We start from the raw sequence: 22,128 nt of genomic DNA on the forward strand, positions 1-22,128 counted from the left end.
AGGGGTAAACGCCAAGGGCCATGGCGTTTACCCCTTTGCCACGTCGGACGGTCAAACTGCTGACCAGGGAGGTGGGCCAGTGCCAAACGCCAGGGTCCGCGGCGTCTTCAGTGCAAGCAGAACGCCATGGATGTTGGCGTCTCGGTTTGGGTCAGATACGAAAAAAGTTTCAAAAGCGGGTCAAATCGTGCTAAAGTTTGCCAGATGGGTCAAAACAGTGGGGAAAAAAAACCTGAGCATATGCGCATATGTTTCCTTCCTTCCACGGGAAAATCATGCAGCAGAGACTAGTGCAGCGCCCGGTGTGTGTGTGTGTGTGTAGAGAGAGACACAGTACCACCACCAACCATGATGCCATGGGGAATGCAAGCCCTGCCACGCCCCCATATCCATATGGTGTGACGCATCATGCACCGGCCCTCCTTGCCCCTGCTCGAAGAAAGAAAGGCGATGCGTGCAGCCACCGCAGGCGCAGGCGCAGCGCAGTGATGCAGGTGCCACACATCCCCTACCTCTCTCCCCCGTGAATAATTCGGCCATGTCTGCCTTCGACACCGGGCGAGGGGGAGGAGGGAGGGGTGCTTCGTGCGGTGCGTGGGGCCTGCCGGCGGACCGGGAGTAATGGGGTGACGACAGCCTGTGGTAATGGCATTGGCATTGGCAAGGCCCCACTGTGCAGTGCAGCAGCAGAACTGTATATGTGTCTGTTAAACAAATCTTGTGTTGTGCTTGTGCCCTTCCTTGTTCGACAGACAGAAAAAGATCGACAAGCGAGCATATCCGAAAGCTCACGGTCGTTGTAGCGAGAGATGGTATGGCATGGTATGCTTGTTTTTGTTTGTCGTGGATCCAAGCTCCATAAAAGGAAAATGCTCCTTTGCCCTATCATGCAGGCCAAAGTACAGTATATCGTTGGGAAGTCTCAATACTGTCATACATAGACGACGCAAAAACTAGAGAAACAGGTCAGAGTTTTTTTTCGGCGACTAAAGTCTAAAGGTCAGAGGTACAAACGAGCCCATCGTCAAAGTTGCGCTCTTGCTGCCAAACATGTCGTGGCATATCTTGGACTACATAAAAACACCAATAGTCTTGGTGAGGCGCATGGATCAAAGATGAACAGTACACTTGACTTAACCATATATCCTTGACTGCATTGTGAACACAGCGAGCAGACCGCGTCAAACAATCGATACGCAAGGCCCAAGGCCCCATGGCAGCCGCGAATATCATGAACATCATGGACACCCGGGCCTCCTCTCCCCTGTATACACACCTCGCTCTCGAAATGATTTGACCGCAAGTAACCTCCCCAATCGATGGCATATCTTGGCTTCAGAAGCAACACGATTGCACCGGATACCCACAGAGATCATCATGATGCGTGGCTGGTGCCTTTGGATCTGCTTACTGTCTACTACCGTATTATTACAATGAGTAAAAGCCAGGGGCAAAAAACTGCATGCATGGAGAAAGAGAGGCGTAGATTCTACTACTACTGCTGCTACTTGACTATGCACGATGTGGAGTGGTAATCACAGCCTTCGTACACCACTAGCCCCGGCCGCCCGAGCTCCCCCTCCTGGAAACAGGCGCACCGCTGGCTCACCTGCCCCGTCAGAGCTATGTCGCCCGGCCTCCTCACTAACCTTGGGTACCCTGTCTCGCACCAAACCTGCACGCCAGTAATAACAAAACCTTCAGAAACCGTCAGGTTTAACCAAGGGTTAACCAAATGCGATGTTGTTCCAAACTACGTACTTCCTTCAGACACTGCTGTGGGGGTAACTGACACATTCTAGTTCAACTCTGTACTCCGTGTTATGTGGAAATGCTTCAGCCAGTAATAAATTCGACCGATGACACCATGATATGCTCATATCGAATTTATGGGCCTAGCAAGCCCCCAGGGAAGACAAAGCTACTAAGGTTCTACATCTACATATACTACTAACGAATTTATGGGCCTATCACTAGCAGGCCCCCCAGGAAAGCCACAAGTCATAGGTTCCACATCTACCGAGGAGCACCGGCATACTAGGTTCAGCAAGTGTCCACTGCCAAGCAGCCATCGAAGATATGGTCGCTACAGTGGGACAGTAGCCCCACAGGCACTGGGTTTTGTGAGCAGTGTCAACATGTTGCACAAAGTCGTTTGTTAATTCTCATCAATACAAGTGATTTCTTGTGCTATTTCATTTGCTATATATTGCCACATGACTCATCTTGGAGCCAGCTTGCTGAAACTCGACCATTGTCAGGCCGAGCAATGGTTGTTACACTATGACCTATGAGGTTAGTACAAAACCGTCACTCGTGGCGAATGCCAGGAGCAACTGACCCGAAATGGATTCCTGGAAGGTTACCCGCAAGAGTCATAATAAGCCCTAAATCACTACTGCCCTACCACTACCAGGTGCAATATGTTTGTATGCAGAACTGCCGGCAGCCCGGCACTTAGCAGTTAGCATGCTCCCGCTAATGCAAATTCCATGAATTTAGGTCAGAACCAAATTATTCACGAGCCATTTAAGAAATATTGAGTACACTGAGAGCAGCAGCGATAGAAATGAGTTGAATGGGTTGCTTACTTCTCCACCCTCTGCTTCGCTCCATTTTGAATTACAGCTGGGTATTTTATCTTCCTCCCTCTTCTGCTTCTCAAGAAGCTGAGCACCTCTTTTTGCCTTCATCTCCACACCCTTCAGATATTTTGTAGGATTGCCCTCGCTGTCGTAGTAGCGTCCAACAATTTTACCAGCAAATCTGCAATATATGTTTAGGATATTACCAAGGATACATCATATACCAGGTAAGCTTTTATCAAATGATCCACAACAAAATAACATGTTTCACATTGCACGGGCATATAGGTACTAACATAAGCAAAACAACATGAGTAACAGGTTTTAGAAAAAAAAACGTTCAAACATTGAACATAATAGAGATCAGATGATTCTCTCATACTTTAGAATGGAAGGAAAATAACAACGGATGCAGATGATGCCATCTTAAATGAACTATTCATATCCAGCAAGCAACAATACAAAATAAAAACAAACTTTTTTTTAGAGCAATAAAAATAAACTTTGATCAACCAGCAATGAAAAAAACTCACATGTATCTCTCAACGTAAAATTTCCTCCAGTCAACAATGCTATTTACCTGAATAAAAGTGAAAACCCTATAAGATTAAACAATTCAGCAACAAGGAAGGGAACACCTCTAGAATAAAATAAATATGTTTGTTAGAATGTCTGTTATGTTCAGTACTTCAGTCAGTGTACCAAGTTACCGGCCTTCATCAGTACTACTCAATAAAATATAACACACGACTAAGATTGTAGCGACCTGCCGATCTTTTCATTATTCACTCAGTAATTCAGCGTTGACATACATATTTTCTACACATTGGCACCTATGAGCTACTTTCATGCAATGACAAGTAAGAAGAAAGATCCAACTATTAATAACATCAACATAAGAAACAGGTTCAGTAACTGACTAAGTAGTATGTTGAAATTTGAAGCAAAAGGCCTTAAACTCCATTGTACGCATTATAATTGAAGTTGTTAATATTCTTAACCATCTAGTACTTCTTAACTATACTAATACTAATCATCTTTATCTTTGATCATCTAGCTCTAAAGATAAATTTTAAGTTGTACAAATATTATGAATAAATAATTGGTAGTGCATGCTTGACTGTAGTTGTTCTCTAACAACATCACTCTGATAATCTTAGCTCAGTAGCTCTACAGAGAAGTTGTAAGCCATACAGACATTATGAATACAATTAAATCATTGGTAAGATATGCTTGTACCTCCATGCTAGATAAACCCTGCAAAGAATCTGTCAGCCCATCACCTGTTGAAGCACAAAAGTGGTTATTCTATGAGTGAAGTGCATCATAGGTCCTCGAACTATTTTAGAGGTGTCACGTAGGTCCTCAAACTATGAAAATCATTATCCAGGTCCTCAAAGTGCAATATAAGTGTCATCCTGGTCCTCAAACTATTTCAAATGTGTCATGTAGGTCCTTGAACTATTTCGGAGGTGTCACATATGTACCCACTTATTACACTTCAAGAATTTTAAAGGACGTAGATGACACTTTTCATAGTTTAAGGACCTACATGACACCTTCAAAATAGTTCGAGGACCTAGAATGCACTTCACTCTTATTCTATTGCCAGTTCATATGAACTTTGTCACTATGATGGTTTTCTTTTATTTTTGATGGATGTACACAACAATTACCGCCAGTGACAGTTCAAACATATTAAAAAGGAACAGTGTGAAAGTGCATCCTATTTGGCAATTCGATACGGGTAGCTGAAATTTAGTTGGCTGACAAGAAAATAAATAAGGAAAAAAGTAAATTCCATGTTATCTACGACTGCAGTGATATCACCGCCACCTCTCTTCACTATACAGAGGCTGAATCAACTAACATAATTTTATGATTTTTTTTCTTGATTCAGTACTCTTATGTGTTGATTTTCAACCAAACCTCCCTATTGATTTTATGATTATTTAGCTACTGATCCAAGCCCTTCTATCCCAGCTTGGATCCAAATGTCATATCTCAAGGATTCAAATACATTAACCTGATATGCGACTTATTTTCCTCATTTTTGTCCCCAGCAGGCCACTCCTGATTTAAAAAGTCAGGTAAATTTAACCACCTTGAGCAGCTTTCTAGGTAGTTGAGATAGAATGGTGTACTAGACAGTTAAGACAAGCACGGGTTCTGAAGAGACGATACATATGTAAGATCCTTGATAAAGCAATGGGGCTAATGCAGAAGTGCAGAATAAATATAATATCTAGTGTACGACTAAAACATGATTTCACTCTCAAGGCTAGAAATTCTCACCTTAATTTTAGAAAAATATAAAGATCTAAACACTTATTTTGGTGAGTCCAGACTATCATGATGCAGCTCGATTTAACATGAAAATTTGTTACAATTGCCGAAGACCAGCTATAATTTAAAACAATAAGCAATAGAGTTACGTTAACAAGTAGAACAAACCTATTTAAAAAAAAGTCAAGCTATGTAACATCTAGCTTCACAGTTCCTTGAGAAATACTGCTAGTTTGATCCTAATATCAAAGTACTTTCACTGATATATTGCTCCATCATCATGACCCATAAGTTATACTAGCAAAAGGGCCCGTGCGTTGCAACGGGAGGAAATAAATTACATGTCCATGTGTTGTAGGTCAAGTTGAAACAAAAGGTGCCACGAGAAAGACTGTAAAGATAAAATACTGAAGATTTAAGTTGGACGAAAATCTTGTTACAGGAAAAAGAGTTGGACGGAAATCTCTGATAAGTAAACGATTACCTTTTCTCATAGCTAGTAAAGAGAATGCAATACGTACTTGTTCCTGCTTGTACTATGGGTTTTACTTCTTCGTTGCATCTCCTTGCAAATGTCCGCATCGTGCAATAGATGCTTTTCACTGTCGAACTTCTCATCTGAAGCGTCAATTCCACATCAAAATTATTGCCCTGATTGTTTCCAAGATTTGATTTATGAATTCAGTCTATAACCGATCAATTATTTTCCAGGCTCATCCGGATCGAGTCCCTCATGTATGGCTGTCTGTAATTATCCTCTACCACGATCGATGTAGTATGGCGAGTGAGCTCCGTCGATCGGCATCGTCTCGTTCAGCTACCCCGCTGCTTTGCTTTGCATGTCATCACTGGCAAACATGTCCAGCTCTTTGCTTGTCATCAACGTCAAGCCGCTGCTTGTCATCAAGATTTTATGTCTAGCTTTTGGCCGCTACACTGGCTGCTTCCATATTCTCTCAAGGCAACGTTTATTATGCTAATCTCGTATCGCCGCTACACTGGCTGCTTCCATATCTCTCAAGGCAACGTTTATTATGCTAATCTTGTATCCCCAGCACCTAGCTAGCCGCCAGCTATATAGGCTAGTCCTGTTTGATGCGTTTTCTCTGTCTGTTTGTTGATTCCCAAGAAAGCTGGTTGATGTTCCAGACAACTTGAGAACGTAAATGAATTGGTGAGAATTAGTTTAAATTGGCGAGGTGGGACTATTCAAACAAAAATATCCACGCATCATCACATCAATATGCTCTCCCTGTTGGCTACTGACTTAGCAAACGACACCTGAGGTTACAGGTTCGATCTCCACCTCAGGCATCATTTTTTGGTGGCTTGCGCGAGAACTGGAAACATGACTTGCGGCCCAGGCCGAGCAAGGTAGCTACGAACCTAGGACACGTTTAGCCTCTACTTAACTGGGCCGGCCCATACTTAGCACACAAAGTATGAAGGCCCACGCCGAGCGATCGATAGGTGGAATCAGACGATTGATTGATGACCAAACGTAGGAAACGAACCGTAAGATTAGTACCACCATTAGTACCACCTTGGATATAGAAAGTAAATATAGACGTGTTGAAGAAAAAAACTGAAAGCGTAAATTCACGGGAAGAAGCGTATTGTGACGGTGAACCCACGGAGTCAATCCGTGCTTTATTATTATTATTAGGGAAAGATAGTATGCTTTCTGTTGCTGTTTCCCCTGTCCCATATGTAGTTGGATGAACTATTGATGTTCAGCTGAACTAACCAAAAACAATTCAAATATGTAGTATACTATGATGCTTGCAGTAAAAATCGATTGTGTAAATTTGATGAAGGTCAAGGAGGCTCCCAAAGATAAAATGCAGCTCAGTACAACCAGCAACAATTCAGGATCACCAATAATATTTACCAAATGCAACAAACCAGCAATAAGATGAATGATCTTACCTGTAAAATTTCCAGAAACAAAAGCTCGTGATGCGTCCCTGTTAAGGAAATGTCGTTTTAATATCAGAATAAAATAATAAAGGAAAATGAGGCAAGCTCACTGAAATTTGCCAAAATTAAAATTTATCATAGACTAGGCTATGTCTCTGTTTGCCCCTGCCCCAGCACCAGAAGTTTAAATTACCATCAACTGCGCTAAGACTGCTCATACTCCTAGTGGAAAATGCTCGACCCCCAAAAGTCAAATAGTGCTTTGAGGTTCATTACGGGATCCAGTGACCTCATTAAAGTAGGACCTCTTCAATTTTAAGGCGAAAATTTCTGAAATTGCACGTACATGATTTACATAGAGGTAACGAAACATGGCATGGAAATACATAAAACTACAAAACTGAAATCTCGTGTTTACGACAATAGAATTTGGAACATAGCAGAAGTATAAAATAGTAACCTGCCCGAAAAGTGATGATAGCCTCCTCCAGGGCCATAATGTGACCTTCCTTTTGTGACGTCAAACACCGAGCTGCATTACAAATAAAAAGAAGCGAGATAAGCTCACATATACTCCAAGAAGTTGGAACTGAGGGAAAACACCATACAAACAGCTGAAACAATACGTAGGTCTATTTGAATTAGCATTCACAAGTGAACAGATTGAACCTCTTTTCTACTAAATAAACTGGAGTGAAGGTCCCAGTTCGTATAATAGTAACATATGGAAGAGAAATATAGGCAGAGAAAGAAGCATGAATACCCCAAAATACCAAGCAATATGGGCAACCCCTCATCCGTTCCATTGTATACCGACAACTCCTCCAGTGTCCACAACCTCTGCACATTGCAGCAGATATGAGAAGAGAAAAAGGGTGTTACAACTTCAGTAAACTTTTTAGACCTCCAAACTACAGAAAGTTATAGCTTGAAAATGGCTACGTTCCTTAAATCCTCTTGTTTATTAAATCCAAAGATAAAGGTAGAGGGCGCCCCAATTCAGAAGTCCACTACACAGTTACACTGAATCCCATCCCTTCCACTATATATAAGCTCATACAAGTTGCAACCGTGATACAGCACGGATGCCTAGCGTCTAGATCAAATCCCTTAGCCGATTGATACGTCTAATCAACAAACAAGTGGCTCGTCTGCAATTTCGTTTCTGAATTAGTTGCAAGCAGCAAAGCAGCTTCGCAGGATAGATAAACAAGCGAGCTCTGCCTCAGACTCTGGGAAGTGGGAAATTTTGGGGAAAACGAACGCACCGGCTTCCTGAGGCGGTAGAGCTGGAGGAGAACGGCGATAAGGGCCGCAAGCAGCGCGAGGCCCAGGAGGAGGCGGGCGCCGAGCGCCATGCTCGTGGCTCCGACCGAGAGATCCACCAGCACCAGGAGCGCCGCCGCGAAGTGGAGCTGCCCTTGGGACACGACGGCGTCGCTTCGGAAGGCTTTGAGTGCGGATGGGAGACCGTCCGAGTCTTGGGAGGGAGTTGCGGCGGGATGGCGGCGGCGCGACGGCGACGGCGACGGCGGGGCAGGACCGGGGCGGAGTGCTACGGGCAGATTTCTGACGGACCAGTGGACCGCTCGACCTGCCTGTCGTGTGTGAAGAAAGCCACGAAAACGGCGTCCAAATATTTTTGGAAACAGAATGAAGGAACTAAATAATTGTAAGCAGAAACCCCAAAATTCGAAATTGGAACGGAAAATATCGCATGATCCCTCGTGGTTGTAGTGATCTAAACGCTCTTATATTACTTCCGTAGGAAGTAGTTTGCTGGCACAAGCACCGACCAACACTGCTTTTTTTTTTTTGTTGAGGGACCGACCAACACTGCTTTGCACTACCCACACTACACAAAGTTTGCAAGATTTTTTTCCTTCTGAGAATCAAGAGCTTCATTAGCCTCAAGTAAGATTACAATCAGATTGCACCACCCACAGTACACAAGCTGGCACTTGGCCTTGGCCATACACTCTTCATATTCTAGCGTGCTTCCTTGGCACAATAATGTGCTGTTGATTTGGCCTTCCTTGGTACCAAGGAAAGGAGACTCCCAAGGAACTACAACCTTACTAAGCTCTGAATCTCCGCACAGTGATCGTCCCTGTTCTTCCACAGGTTCACACATGTCAGAATCAGTTTCAACTATCAAACTGCAAGCCCTCGGGCGGGTACAGAAGTGGCGCAGCAAGTGCTTCAGCACGAAGCGCCTCAGCCAAATACCATCTCCAACTTGCCCCAGGAGCAGCTCATAGAGTAATTTGACTTCACCAGGACCTCCCTCCCAGCCATGCTTAACCAGTCTGCATAATAATTATACATACATACAGTAGATCATAGATACCTGGCTACGATGGTTGTAACCTGAAGCAACCAAAACCTTCGTCCTAAACAGTAATTTCACCAGCATTTTAGACTATACACGAGAACAGAGCTACAGCAAAGTAGTAGCAAGCGATGAACTACAGGGTTGCCAAGCAAAATGTCGAAACGTGAGCTACACATAAACTCGAACAGAATGTGCTATAATGACAGACAGGCATGATACACTACGAGTAAGCCAGTTATTTTCTCCTTCGTTTGGCAATCTTGGGCAGACCACTGCCAGCATTGCGTCGCTTCGATGAAGATGCACCCCGGGCGTCCATACTAGCATCCTCTGCACACTCTCCAGTCGGTGTCGACAAGCCTATACTTTTACCACCGTCAGAAACCCCCGCGATGTCCTCACAGGCGTCACTTGTTCCATCCACTGTTTCCCCGCCAGATCGATCAACCGCTGTATCTTGTTCATCCTCCTCCGCACAGAATCCACCTCCAGTGAAAAGGTATTCTTTTGGTGCAGAATCAGTCTGATCATCATATAGCTCAAAGCCCAAGGGATCTTCGTTCACATCTTCAGCACTGCCTGGGTCAACGTGCATCTGGTTGCTGTTCAGTTCACTTGTATCCTGATGGAGCAGATTGGATTGCGTGTCTCGTCCAGCTGTGTCAATGTCAGTGCCAATTTGGCTAGGGTCATCTTCATCGACTTGATGCAAGGGGGCAGTATTGTCATCAGCTTCGTGGTCATCTTCCATGTACGTTACTTGTTTCCTCTTCCGGTTTGACTGCAGTAACAACAGCAGCAACATCCAAATATAGTAAGGTTCATTTCAAGTGCAAACACAAGAAAACCATCCAAAGGTTCACACATGATTCCGTTCACAATGAAGCACATATTTGTGATTGCAGGCAAGGCTAAGAAGGTAATGTATGGATGAGCTTTTCAGGTCCACAGGGCAGTAGTACTTGACTAGAACCGTGAGATAAGCACAGACAACAAAAAGGGCACGTAAAAGGAGAGGAACTTACCCTGCGTACTGTCATTCCTTCTGATTTGTATTTGTCGGAGTGCCTTTCATGCGAGTCCTCATCCGCGGACAAATTAGACATTTGAACTTCCAAATCTTCCTCATCTCTAGTAGTCTCTTGTCGAACATTCATCTTTTTTCGACCTCTCCCTCTAGAACGAACTGAGGGGCTTGCGGTCTTCTTCTTACTGGCATTTCTCTGTTCTTTCGCAAGTTCATCCGCATCTGCAAAGGTATTAGGATCACCAATTTTGTCATCTTCTTGACTTCCCATGTTTCTAGGTTCAGCACTGGTGTTCCTTTTCCCTCTTGGTTTAGCACGGCTAGAGTGGCCTGCCGCTTTCTTCTTGGGTGCATCACTAGTACTGGGACTATCCTCATTGAGTTCATCCGTTTCTGAGAAAGTTTTCCCTGTAATACCCTTGATAGCTTTCTGAATCCTTTTGCTACGTATTTTTGCAAATCTCTCATTGAATGAATAAAATGCCTCCATGCGCAGCTGAGTCTGCATTTAAGAAAAAGCATTCCACGTCATCATGCAATGGTTTCAAATAACCAATATTGTTTGTTTGATCACCATAATTTCCCAGTTAAATCATCGTCCTTGCAGCAAAATAAAATCCACGCACCAAGACCACAAGTCCACAACTACTGGTGTATTGAAAGCAGACATCATACCCTAAATGATGTAAGACAAATGGCACTAAAGTCCTGCAGACTTCCATTCTAAACTGACAGATGTTTAATGGTAGTATTGCACAATATGGTCAAACCAGCAGCAGATCCAGAAATATCACACAAAGGGGAGAAATTCTGACATATTAATACTAGAAGTTTAGAATTTTGGATTATATATGTTTCTGAAACGACCAAACCAGAGAGCAAATAGTTATGAAATTAATATTTGGCATAAACCTCCCATAACCAACATCGAAGTATCCTAGAATACAGGAAGCAGCAGTTGATGATATTCTTGAGACCGACAACAAACCTCATGCTTATTATACTCTTTCAAAACAGGAAGCAGCAGTTCGTCAGCTTTCTCCTTGTTCCAGCCAAACCTTTCCCAACATAACCTAAAGAAAGTTGACATTACAGAGGATACATTTGATCGCTTGAATGTATTCATAGGGAAGTTTTGTTCTCTTGAAGACAACTTACTTGCGTAGCAAGCTTAAGTCTGGCCTTCCCCAGGAAAAACGTTCTGTTGAATCATCCACTTGGGGAGAAATGTATGCACTGATGACTGTTTCACTAGGAAAAGTGGAAGGAATATGCCAGTTCTTGCTCACGTTCCTCTGATAAATACAGAAATAATAACAGGTCTATAAGAAATACTCATAATAAACAAATACAGAAGGAATATTCACCAAGCAACTGAATCAGTTCCAACAGCTATCTCGTAACTAGAACATACTTACATGGTTACTCATAAATACTTCCTTGATATGTTGGGTCTCATTAGAAGATTGGTTATTATCAGAACCTTCAACACATTCAGGTTCCAGGCTATTTCCTTTTTCACACGATTCATTTCCACCAGATTTCCTTCTCTTTGAGCTGCCACTGGTTTCCACATCAAATTTCCCCAATATCGCTGGATCCGGTGATTCAATCCATTCTCTGAACTGCTGGAGGCCATCTTCCTCAGGAAATGCATGTACAACTTCAATAGCATTCACAATGCCAATACCACTGCACTTACAGCATATAAAGGCATAAGCGGGACCAAACAAAAAAATGATTAGATAAGAATTGTTGCATCACAGCTTTTTCGACACTTTTGTTGCATCACAGCTAGTGTACCTAAGAGATGGCGAGTGCTATATAAAGAATTGAAGAAGGCGAATCAGTACAATGATTGCTACATGATTTCTTATTCATCATACGCTGCTAAATAAGTTTATTTTGCATACGTTTCAATGCAAAATAGCAACCTCTCAAACAAAGCCTTGTAATCTGTGCATTTCATTAGACAAGATTTCAAAATTGAACTAATATAATAATACAAAACAAAATAACGACAACCCTTTCCTAAAAAACAGAACTTGCACTCGATTTGTGGAACAGCAAATTTGATACGATCTTACTACGAAAGAACAGTGCAACAACTAATTGAGAAAATTTAGTTTTTGTATACTTTGTTACAAATGCAATAGCTCGCAAATTGTAAGCACGCAAATCACCACTAAGTTATATACTTTCATAACGCTTTTCACGATTTAATAGAATGTGAGATATTCTTGCCAGCTATTACCTAATTCCTTCAGTGTAGTCACTCCCCAGAAGCAGAGCCATACGAATTAACTGTTCCCTTGTTAGTCCAAGCTCCGACTCGATGTCCTGAAAAAGAAATACAATAAGAACTGAAAAGCATGATCCAGCTCAGATAAGCAGACTTCCCTTATGGCTGTAGATGGAAAAGCAACGGAACTTGAAGGGAAATAGAGAGTAGAAAGAGGATAGACTATTAGACCTTCATAAGGTATGTTTCCACATACTTCCTATCATCAAATATATTTTTATAGACATTCCTTGCCCCAAACAGGAAGACATCTGAATCATCAGTAACAACTCCATCAACAAGGTTGTTAATTTCCATGTAAGCACACTGAGCTTCAGCTTCCATTGGTGCAATTATATACGGCAAGCCGAACATTTGGAGCAATTCCTGCATCACCCAAAGATGTAGCTTAATACTTTTGTAATACTGAACTAAATCATTTTACTGGACCTCAGTTCAGAGATAATAAAGCTCCGCCCGAAAATCGTTAGCTAACTGAAAGGAGTTAGGTAGATTGCAACAAACCTGGCATTCAGCAAACATCTCACTGCTGACAGACTCTGCATGGCTTTCAAGTTTTCGCCTTTCATTTCCGAGATCTAACTGTTCTTGTCTAAGAAAAGATATTTCCTTCTCCAGATTATTTTCTGATATAATATGGCTATCATAATTCTCATTCAATTGTGTACTATTGATCTCAGAAGTGGTAATGTTTGTATCTTCCTGAATAACATTTTCCTTTTGTACGGCATCGCCAGCTACCGATTCATCCAACAAAGGTTCCTTCTGGGCCACCATGGAGATTTCTCCAATATAAGGATCATTTGTGTTGCATCCTGATTTATGAGAATTTGAAGTATTCTGCTTGATAACTTCCTCTTTAGGGCATTCATGAATGCTGGTTGCAGACACGATCGCATCATTGTCCTGAACCTTTGGGCTGCAAGATGGCCTTGCAGTGAGAGTACTTGTGGATACATTATACACTGGAGAAGACCCCTGCAAATAATCTGTGTTTGAACTAGCTCGTCCATCATTACTCTCCAGTTGAGCTTGTTTTTCATTTTCTTTTCTTTCAGCTTCAAGCACTTCAGGATCATGCATAACACCATCCTCGCCAGAACTGTTTTTTATTCCCATTTCTTTAATTGTTTCTTCAACAAAAGAAGCTTCGGAGTGGGAATAAGTTGTAGCAGGAGCTTCAGATGGTTTGGGAACATCATCATGAGATTGCAAAGATTTATATTCAATAGATGTTTCCAAATCTTCAGGGATTCCATTTTCAAATTCCTGCTTCTCCGAATCCTCTAAACTTCTCTTTATTGCTTCCTGTATGAGAGCCTCTTCTTCTATATCCCCTTTTGGTAATTTACACTGATTGTATTCACTAAAAGGTACTTCAGGAACATCACAGACACCTTCCTCCCATTCCACCTCATCGTCAGTACAACAGTTATCAGGAGGTGATGATTGATAATCCTTCTCATTAACCTTCATAGGAAGTGTTTCTTCTTCTATGATACCTTCTTCCCAAATACCCTCGGAGTTGTCAGATTCTAATGTATTTTTAGCCAAACGATCATCATCAGCAAATAGCTTGGATGAAGTTCCAGAAACTAAATGCAAAAACAGCTTGTCATCATTGTCCTTCACTCCAATTTGATCATCCACAAAAGATATCTCTATTGTCTCTTTGCTTCCATGGCAGGAACCCTCAGAAATATCATCAGATCCTCCTACAAGTGACGACGTGTGATGGTTGTCACCGATAGTTTCAGCAAAATCTTCACTGAGATCAACAGAGCTTTGCAGCCCATCATTTTCAAAAAGATGTTCCGGAAAATCTGGAGGTTCTTCATTGCTAGTTGATCCTTTGCCAATGTTGGCCTGTCCCATGCTTTTTGACTGCTCATGCTCTTTGATAAAATCCAAATTCCTTTGAATATCACGAGTCATACGAATTCCCATTCCTCTGACCCTACTTACTCTAACCCTTCCTCTCTCATCACGATATGTCTCAACATCAGGCCCAAAACCCGTCGAAGGCTCACCGCCTTGAGGTTTAATCGATCTAGAACTACTTGAGGGACTGGATTTGAAGATAGCAGAACTAATTTCCCTTTTTGATTTACCGCTATCAACAATCTGCTCCTCTACACCTCTTTGTGCCAATGTCCTGATCCAGAAAAGTATAATCAGATAAGTAATGCAGCACGGAAATACCACAGACAAATATCAGTGAATATTCAAAATTTTAAGAAGGGCAATCCCTAAATGTGGTACCCACATTCACAGACATAAATACATCACTTACTGTTTATCACCAGTGAATGATGATGAGAAAATGAACTCTCTATTAGCTTCCGATGCTATTTTTGTTGTCTGGATGCCCCCAACATCCTTACCTGCAGCACCCTTCCGAACTTCTTCTATCTCTCGACGAAAAGCAACCGTTTTCAGATAGGACTGTATTTGAAGCTCTGAAAATTTTGCAGGCTCCTGAAACAAGAAAATGCATTGTAAGACCATATATGCAAAGCTGACCCTTTCATTTATAGTTACTGAAACTGACACAAGTTCTCAAAAATCCTATTAGTAAAAGCGGAAGGGCTGATTGCTGCCCAAAATAATTAGTTCACTGAAGAAGATCAAAAAATCCTAGAATTACGGTACACTAGATTTGTAATGTAGCAATGGTGCAACACTAATGATATATTTATCCATGTAGATACCTTTTTTATTTTCTGGTACTTCTGCCTGTTTTCAGCCATCACCCTCTCCCTCATCTAAAGCAAACACAAAAGATAAAGTAAGATATATTCCTCATTAGTCTGTGATCATATACATATACAGTTGAAGGTAGTACAAAGGACGAACATACGAAATACTAGTTTGGCCTCATTACCTGAACAAGTAGATCTAGCTGCATTGATGGAGGGAGAGAAGCTAACACAGCAGGATCAATGTCACCCGTTGTCATAGGCTGCAATTGCATCACAAAATTCAATATATTCAAACAGACTAACAAATAAAACAATCAATCATTGTCCCATGAGAATATGAAGGAACTCTTTCATGAAGAAGAAAGCCAATAAATGGAGACTTCATTGACTTAGACATGACTTACAAATATCATCTCTTCATCATCGTCGTTCTCATCTTCATCAATGCCAGTTCCTTCTTGTAATGGAAAACTTGCAGGATTGTTTTCCCCTTTACCAGTCAAACCTGCCTCGTCCTCTGCAGCAAGTGACGCTGCCAGCCTTAACACATGCAATGAAAGTATCAACTTACTGACCTTAACCAGCAAGAAAACATGTGAAAATTACAGAAAGACACACACAGTTCATCCAATTTTTCCTGGTTGATTGGTGCAGCTGTCCCCCTGCTGTTCTCCCCATCGTCATTTCGGTTTTGATCTCCATCTGTTTTCTCAGTTTCTTCTCCTCTACTGCTCTCAACTTGCTTGCCCTTAGCATCATGCTTAGCCCTGTCACTTTTGATTTGAGCTGCCAATTCTTCAAGCCTACTTGCCTTGAGCTGATAACCACAGGTTCAAAACCATCAATATATTGGTATTGTCTTACTTCAGAAACGTGCAAGACTGGTACACCTAAAAGATGTCATATCACTTGCTAACAGTTTTTCCTTTTTAGTAAAAGGGGTCATTTCCAATTTGCTAACAGAATGGCCACTGAAAGCAAGCATTATTTTTAAAAAACATGCATTTTAGGAAGAAAATGTGCATTCATGATGGATAGATTATTTGGGAAGAGAAACTAGATACTTCCTCCAAGGTACTTAAAATTTATCCTCACCAATAAACTGTTTGGCCCAAAAAAAACCACTATGCCGAGCACACTTTGAAGATAAGTGCTTTACATATATTCTTATAATATGGTTGGTTTTGGAAGTAATATAGGGAAAATATTTGGTGAGATAAATTGACCCCTTTAACTTGTTTCTTTTCTAACAGGGTAAAACCCGGATTCCATTATCAGATAACCGAAGTTAACCATGTCTATAAAAAAGTTGAATGGCACACTCTAGCTTATAAAGGCAATGGAACATCTTCAAGTTCATATGATCAGAGCGTACTGGTTCTCTTGATATTAAGATCGAAACAGTGTCCACTATGCAAGCAATGAGTACATGTACTGCATAATTGGACAGACAGCGTATTTTCAATCTAAGTGTAGCATCCCCATTCCCCATTCACCACAGTCATCATTCAGTGGGAGGGGGGAGGTGACTTACATGGGAGATTAGGAGCTTCTCGGCGGTCTTGCGGACCTTGGCCTGCGCGGCGTCGCGGTTCCGGCGGCGGGCGGCGAGGGTGCGCCGCTTGAGGGCCGGCGTGGCGCCGTCGAAGACGAAGACCGGGCGGGCCCTGAGGAAGAGGAGTTTGCAGATGCGGCGGAGGAAGCCGAGGATGTGGGCGTCGCGGACCATGTCGCCCTTGTCGTCCCGCATCGCCCGCATGAACTGCACCATCCAGATGCTGGCGTCCACCGCCAGCCGCTTCCCGGCCAGGGTCTCCACCGACACGCGCCGCCCCACCGGAGCCAGCAGCCCCCACAGCCCGTGCACGCCCATCCCCCGGTCCCCCCGCGGCGGCGGACGAAGCAGGCGACGGCTCGGTCGCGGCGGTCAGCTGGGCGCCCAGGAGGCCGAAGGGGAAGCTCGGACGAGAATCGGGAGGCGGAAGTCAGGCCCTCGCCATGAGCGAGCCGGGAACTGGGAGGAAGGCCGTCGAGGTGTAAGGAGAGAGAGGTCAAAGGCGGTCTGCGTTATTGCGCTTTGGGCCGGCAGTGTGCAGGCTTTTGTCGGCCCACTTTGGCTTAAGAGGTATCCTTTCCAAAGACCACTCCCTCGTAATCAGTGAGTTTTGGTGTAATTTCTCTCACACACGGGAAGCATGGGTGATCTTGTTTGTGTATTTTTCTTTCACAGTTTCATTTTTTAAAATATTTTATTTCTTGAACTGTGCGTTCAAATCATGAATTATTTTCATCATTGCATTTCTCGCATCTAATATCTTCAAAACAAGATTCCATGCGGATATATAGGTTTACTCATGCAAATATGTGCTTCCAATTAGTAGTAGTTTGTTCCTACAAACTGTACTAACTAGTGCTTCTCAGTAGACTAATTTTTGCTTTCGCAAGGGATGTGCTTCACGCGAAAGCACAACCGTGCTTCACTATTTCAGGAAATCACAAGTGGGCTTACACGTGAAAAGCATAGTTGTGCTTCACACGAAACCAAAAGAAAGAACGAAGACCAAACTAAATAGAACCCAAAAAACCCTAAAAAAAATACCAAAAAATTGAAAATAAAATAAACATAAATAAAAAGGAGACAAGAAAAGGGAAACCAAAAACCAAACAAGAGAAACTGAGAAAAAAAATAGAACCAAAAAAAATGAGGAATAGAAAACTAAAACCGAAAAAACCACGGAAGAACAACCGCGTTTCACTTGTTGGGAAGCACATATATGCTTTATTTTTGGGAAGCGCAATTGTCCTTTTCACATGACATGTTGCTTTTGCGCGGACCTATAATTGTGCTTGGCGTGAAAAACACGCTCCTCCGAGACGTAAACATTTTTTTTGAAGAAACCGAAAAAGCAAAAGAAAATTGTCCTCCCGCGGCTGCGCCCAACGTGTGACATGTGATGGCGGCTGGGTGCACCAGTTGATGCGCTGCAGCTCATCAAAAAGACCTGCTGCCCCCCTCCTCCGCCCGTGTCGCCCCCGCGCGGCGGCCGGGAGGAAACCCCTAGCCCATCGCCGCCGGGTTCCCCATCCTTCCTCCCTTGCCGTCGCCCTAGGCTCGGCCGGGCAAAGCCCGCCCGCAGCCGGCGGTGGCGGGGCGACCTCGATCTCTCGTAGGACGGGGCCGGCGCGGGGCGGCTCCCTCCGGCTTGGGCGTGGTGGGGGCGACGGGCGCCGCGGCGCGGCGACGCGCTCCCGCCGTGGTGGGCGCCGCGGTGCATCAGGCGGCACAGGGACGGGTGGTGCGCGCGAAGGTGGCGGCGGCGCGGCTGGTCTTCAGCCAGATCTCACGGGCGTCATGTTTGACGGTGCGGGCCGTGGGCGGTGTGGCTCCTCTCGCTCGGCTGCGGTGCTTGCGAGGCGGGGTGGTGCTGCCGGCCACCGCGGGGCTGGTCGGGATCCGCCCGTGCCTTTGGTGGGCGCTCTATGCCGGCGACTTGGTGGCGGTGGTGGTGGAGCGTGCTAGTCGGATCTGACGCTTTGTTTTCGGTGGGCGGCGCGGGTTGGGGCATCGGCCCCGCGTGGCTGCTGCTCCGGCTGTGGGCTGCGGCGGCGTTTCACGGTGCCGCGGTGGCATCACTGCAGTTTGGCGGGGCGGCTGCGGCGGCGGCTGGTTTTTCAGCGTCGGCTCATTTGTAGGCAGTCCATTTCGACTTGCGATCCCTCTCCCTCGTCGTCCGGCGTTGCCTTCGTCGAAGGGCAGGTCCTCCCCCAACTGCGATCCATCATCCATCTCGCGCCCGGCAGAAGGACAGCGCTCGTCTCGCGCCCGGCAGCAGGACCGACCCCGTCTCGCGCCCGACAGCAGGACCGACTCCGTCTCGCGCCCGGTGCCGTTGGACGGGTCGATGGAGGTTAGTTTTGGCCGGCCTTTTGGGTCTCGCTGCTGGGGGCCACGGCCACCCATGTGTGCGAAAGGTGGGTCCTTTCCGCTCGTTTCTTCGGTTGGGGTAGCGGCGGGCCTCAGGTGAGGTGGTATCCAGGTCTTGGAGGCCGAGGCAGCGGCCCTGGTGGTGGCTCCGCGGTGCTCTTGGGCAGAGCCCGTGGATCGGTGCTGCCCGGTGGCCATGGCCATGTGGGTGGCGTGGTCGTCGTGGGTGTGGCATTCAGTGGCGATGAATGTTGGCCGGGGTGAAAACCTGCTCTATCCTCGGACGGGCCGGCGGCGGCGTAGCTCGTTCCCTTCTTGAAGGCATCGTCGCGGCTCTCATCGGCCATTGTGTTGCTCCAGGGGAAACACTGACCGTCAGGTCGGGCGGTGGCGGCGCGTTGGTGTCGTAACCTTCTTGAAGGCGCCGCCTTGGAGCGCACGGTTCGTCATATGCGGCTTCATCTCTTTGCAGTGGCGTGTTCACGGTGAAGGACCCTGATTGCTCTGTAGTGCTAGGGGTGATGTTGTCGCGCTCAGCGCCTATGTATCCCGCCTTGGGTGTGTGCGTGTGTTGTGGTGGGATGCGTTTGTACTTGGGCTCTGGTTGATCATTGCTTTATATATAAAGTGGGGCGAAAGCCTTTTTCGGTAAAAAAAAAGCCCTGCTGCAGGAGCCTTCTAGGGGGTGCCCCCTGGTTAATTAGGTGCTCCTGAGAAAATTCTTTGTTCCAAGTCTTCCTAAATAGGCGATGGCAGTGCTCTTGCGTCGCGGTGGTTCGTGGGTTCTATCGCTAATTGTTAGGGATGCAATGTGGCCTAGATAAGTTTGGTATGATCTCCTATTTGTCAACGATGATGCCATCGTGCGAAGTTGAGTTGTAATTGGGTTTTGGTAGTCGATTAATTTGGCATGCTCGAGGGATCATCGTGCCTCACTGAGTCACTGTGTCTTCATGAAGTTAGGTTTACAGTGGAGGAGCCTCGATTGACAATGACACGAGATGAGTGGTCGGTTCTGGGTTTGCTCAACGTAGGCTCATTACTTCTCTCCTGCAATGCTTGTCGTCAGAGTCGGAGTTGTATGGTTGCTGGCGTGAGTGTTGGACTGTTTGACATAGGCCGACAAGGTCCTGACGTCTTTTGACAAGGGGTATGTTGGTGGTTGTCACAAATGTAGTCGAAATTGTTGGCTCGCGGAGGAGTGTTAGCAATGACCTCGGAAGACAACCTCAACGGTGCTTTTCTGCTCCATGGTATGTGCCTTCATGTTAATAGCCAGGTCAGTCGGTGTTGCCTTGAGTTGTCGTGGATAGTTGGGACGGTTTTCACACTTTTTCCTTAAATTAATTGAACAATTCTACTTCTTGTTAATTCATGGGACGGCGCAATATTTTGGCTTGGGCGATGCTAGGCGCCGGCGCACCGGCCGAAACGTTCGGCCGGTCCAGCCCTAGCCGTTCGATGCGAGGCGTGCGCGGTTGGATCTGGAGCAAAAAAAAAAAACTCGCCCCCAGCTTCTTCTTCCTCGGCATGATCCCCTCGCTTGGGCTGCGCCGCGCCGCGTCTTCTATCCCTCGCCGCCCGTCCACACCCTCGCCGCCCGTCTCCGCCGCCGCTTCCAACCCTCGCCGCCCGTCCCCGTCGCCGCTTCCAACCCTCGCCGCCCCGTCCCCATCGCCGCTTCCAACTATCATCTGCTGGTTGCAGCTTGCAGCGGCGACGCTTATAGCTCTCCCCGGTTATAGCTCCGCCGCCGCCCCTCGCCGTTGATGCTCATGGCTGCAGGAAATTGCGTCGGCGACGGCCGCCAACCAACCACTGTGATTGCGGCTCGGCGGCGACACGCGCATGTTGAAGCATTTCGCACATATGATTGAAGCTTTCTCTACAACGGATGCAACTTTTCTGGTTATGCAGTGTATGTTTGTAGCTTTCTTTTTCAATGGTTGTAGCTTTTTTCATCTAGGGTCGAAGCTTTTCTATCAAATGGTTGCAGCTTTTTTCTTGTAAACAGCCTTGGTTAATGCTTTCTCTATCGTTTCGGGTTGAAGCTTTTTTATCAAGGGTTGTAGCATTTTATGTCGACGGTTGTAGCACTCCGCCATGGCAATGACTGCTTGCAGCTTTTGATGTATCTGGTTGAAGCTTTTTTCATCTACGGTCGAAGCTTTTCTATCAAATGGTTGCAGCTTTTTTCTTTGTAGCAGCCTTGGTTAATGCTTTCTCTATCGTTTCGGGTTGAAGCTTTTTCATCAAGGGTTGTAGCATTTTATGTCGACGGTTGTAGCACTCCGCCATGGCAATGACTGCTTGCAGCTTTTGATGTATCTGGTTGAAGCTTTTTTCATCTTGGTTTGAAGCATTTTGGTTAAACGGTTGTAGCATGAGGGCGTGCGGCAGGTTCTGCAATGCCTCCGCCATGTCTGCAGCGCGAGCGCCGCCGTCCTCGCAGCTCGCCGTTCACCATGCTCGCCATCCATGATGGCAGCTCTCCTGGGCACGGGTTGCAGCAGGCCACGACGCGGTTCCAGCTTCCGCCGGGGCCGGCGAGCGAGGACGGCGAACGGCGACGGGGACGGCCGGCGCGGGTGGCCACCGGCGATGAGGACGGCCGGCGGGGGCGGCGAACGGCGACGGCCAACTGAGATAGAGACCGGCGAGATGAAATAGAGAGAGAGGAAGCAGCGCAGCCGCGTGGAGCGTTAATGGCGAGCAATTTGTGGGCCGATGAAAAGGGGATCGCACAGGTCGCGCGCGACCGGCCGAGTGGTTCGGCCGGTGCGCCGGCCCCAATCGTTTCCCTTTTGGCTTTCCCGGACGGTGTTGCACTAGCTTTATGTTATCGTGATCTGTTGTGAAAATTTTCCGTTCGGTTATTCAGAAATTAAGGAAACTCTATTTCCCAATTATATGATGATGAGATGATGCAAATCTCTTGCCTCACTTTTTTAGAGAAAAAAAAGAAGCATGGAGGAAGTCCGTACAACCCTCATGACACCCAAACCTAATCCAACTTGGGCTGACTCCACCCGCGCCGTCTCCGATC

At 45.5% G+C, this 22,128-nt stretch overlaps 2 protein-coding genes across 2 annotated transcripts; both read right to left on the reverse strand.

The window, feature by feature from the left end:
* Positions 1-1,107: 1,107 nt before the first annotated feature.
* On the reverse strand, positions 1,108-8,419 carry LOC119291305 (membrane-associated progesterone-binding protein 4-like). Its single transcript, XM_037570044.1, has 8 exons — positions 8,060-8,419; positions 7,555-7,631; positions 7,252-7,323; positions 6,801-6,838; positions 3,825-3,868; positions 3,119-3,165; positions 2,592-2,766; positions 1,108-1,675 (listed from the first exon to the last, which is right to left on the reverse strand). The coding sequence occupies exons 1-8, from the start codon at positions 8,147-8,149 to the stop codon at positions 1,505-1,507; spliced, it is 714 nt and encodes a 237-aa protein (XP_037425941.1). The 5' UTR covers positions 8,150-8,419; the 3' UTR covers positions 1,108-1,504.
* Positions 8,420-9,089: 670 nt separating this feature from the next.
* On the reverse strand, positions 9,090-17,163 carry LOC119291306 (DNA repair protein UVH3-like). The gene is made up of 14 exons (XM_037570045.1): positions 16,692-17,163; positions 15,778-15,974; positions 15,562-15,697; positions 15,340-15,417; positions 15,167-15,220; positions 14,749-14,933; positions 12,960-14,610; positions 12,627-12,821; positions 12,408-12,493; positions 11,572-11,845; positions 11,312-11,448; positions 11,142-11,226; positions 10,152-10,655; positions 9,090-9,907 (listed from the first exon to the last, which is right to left on the reverse strand). The coding sequence occupies exons 1-14, from the start codon at positions 17,028-17,030 to the stop codon at positions 9,362-9,364; spliced, it is 4,467 nt and encodes a 1,488-aa protein (XP_037425942.1). The 5' UTR covers positions 17,031-17,163; the 3' UTR covers positions 9,090-9,361.
* Positions 17,164-22,128: the final 4,965 nt, after the last annotated feature.

This window comes from Triticum dicoccoides, chromosome 4B, assembly GCF_002162155.2.
Source record: "Triticum dicoccoides isolate Atlit2015 ecotype Zavitan chromosome 4B, WEW_v2.0, whole genome shotgun sequence".
Classification (NCBI taxonomy): Eukaryota; Viridiplantae; Streptophyta; class Magnoliopsida; order Poales; family Poaceae; genus Triticum; species Triticum dicoccoides.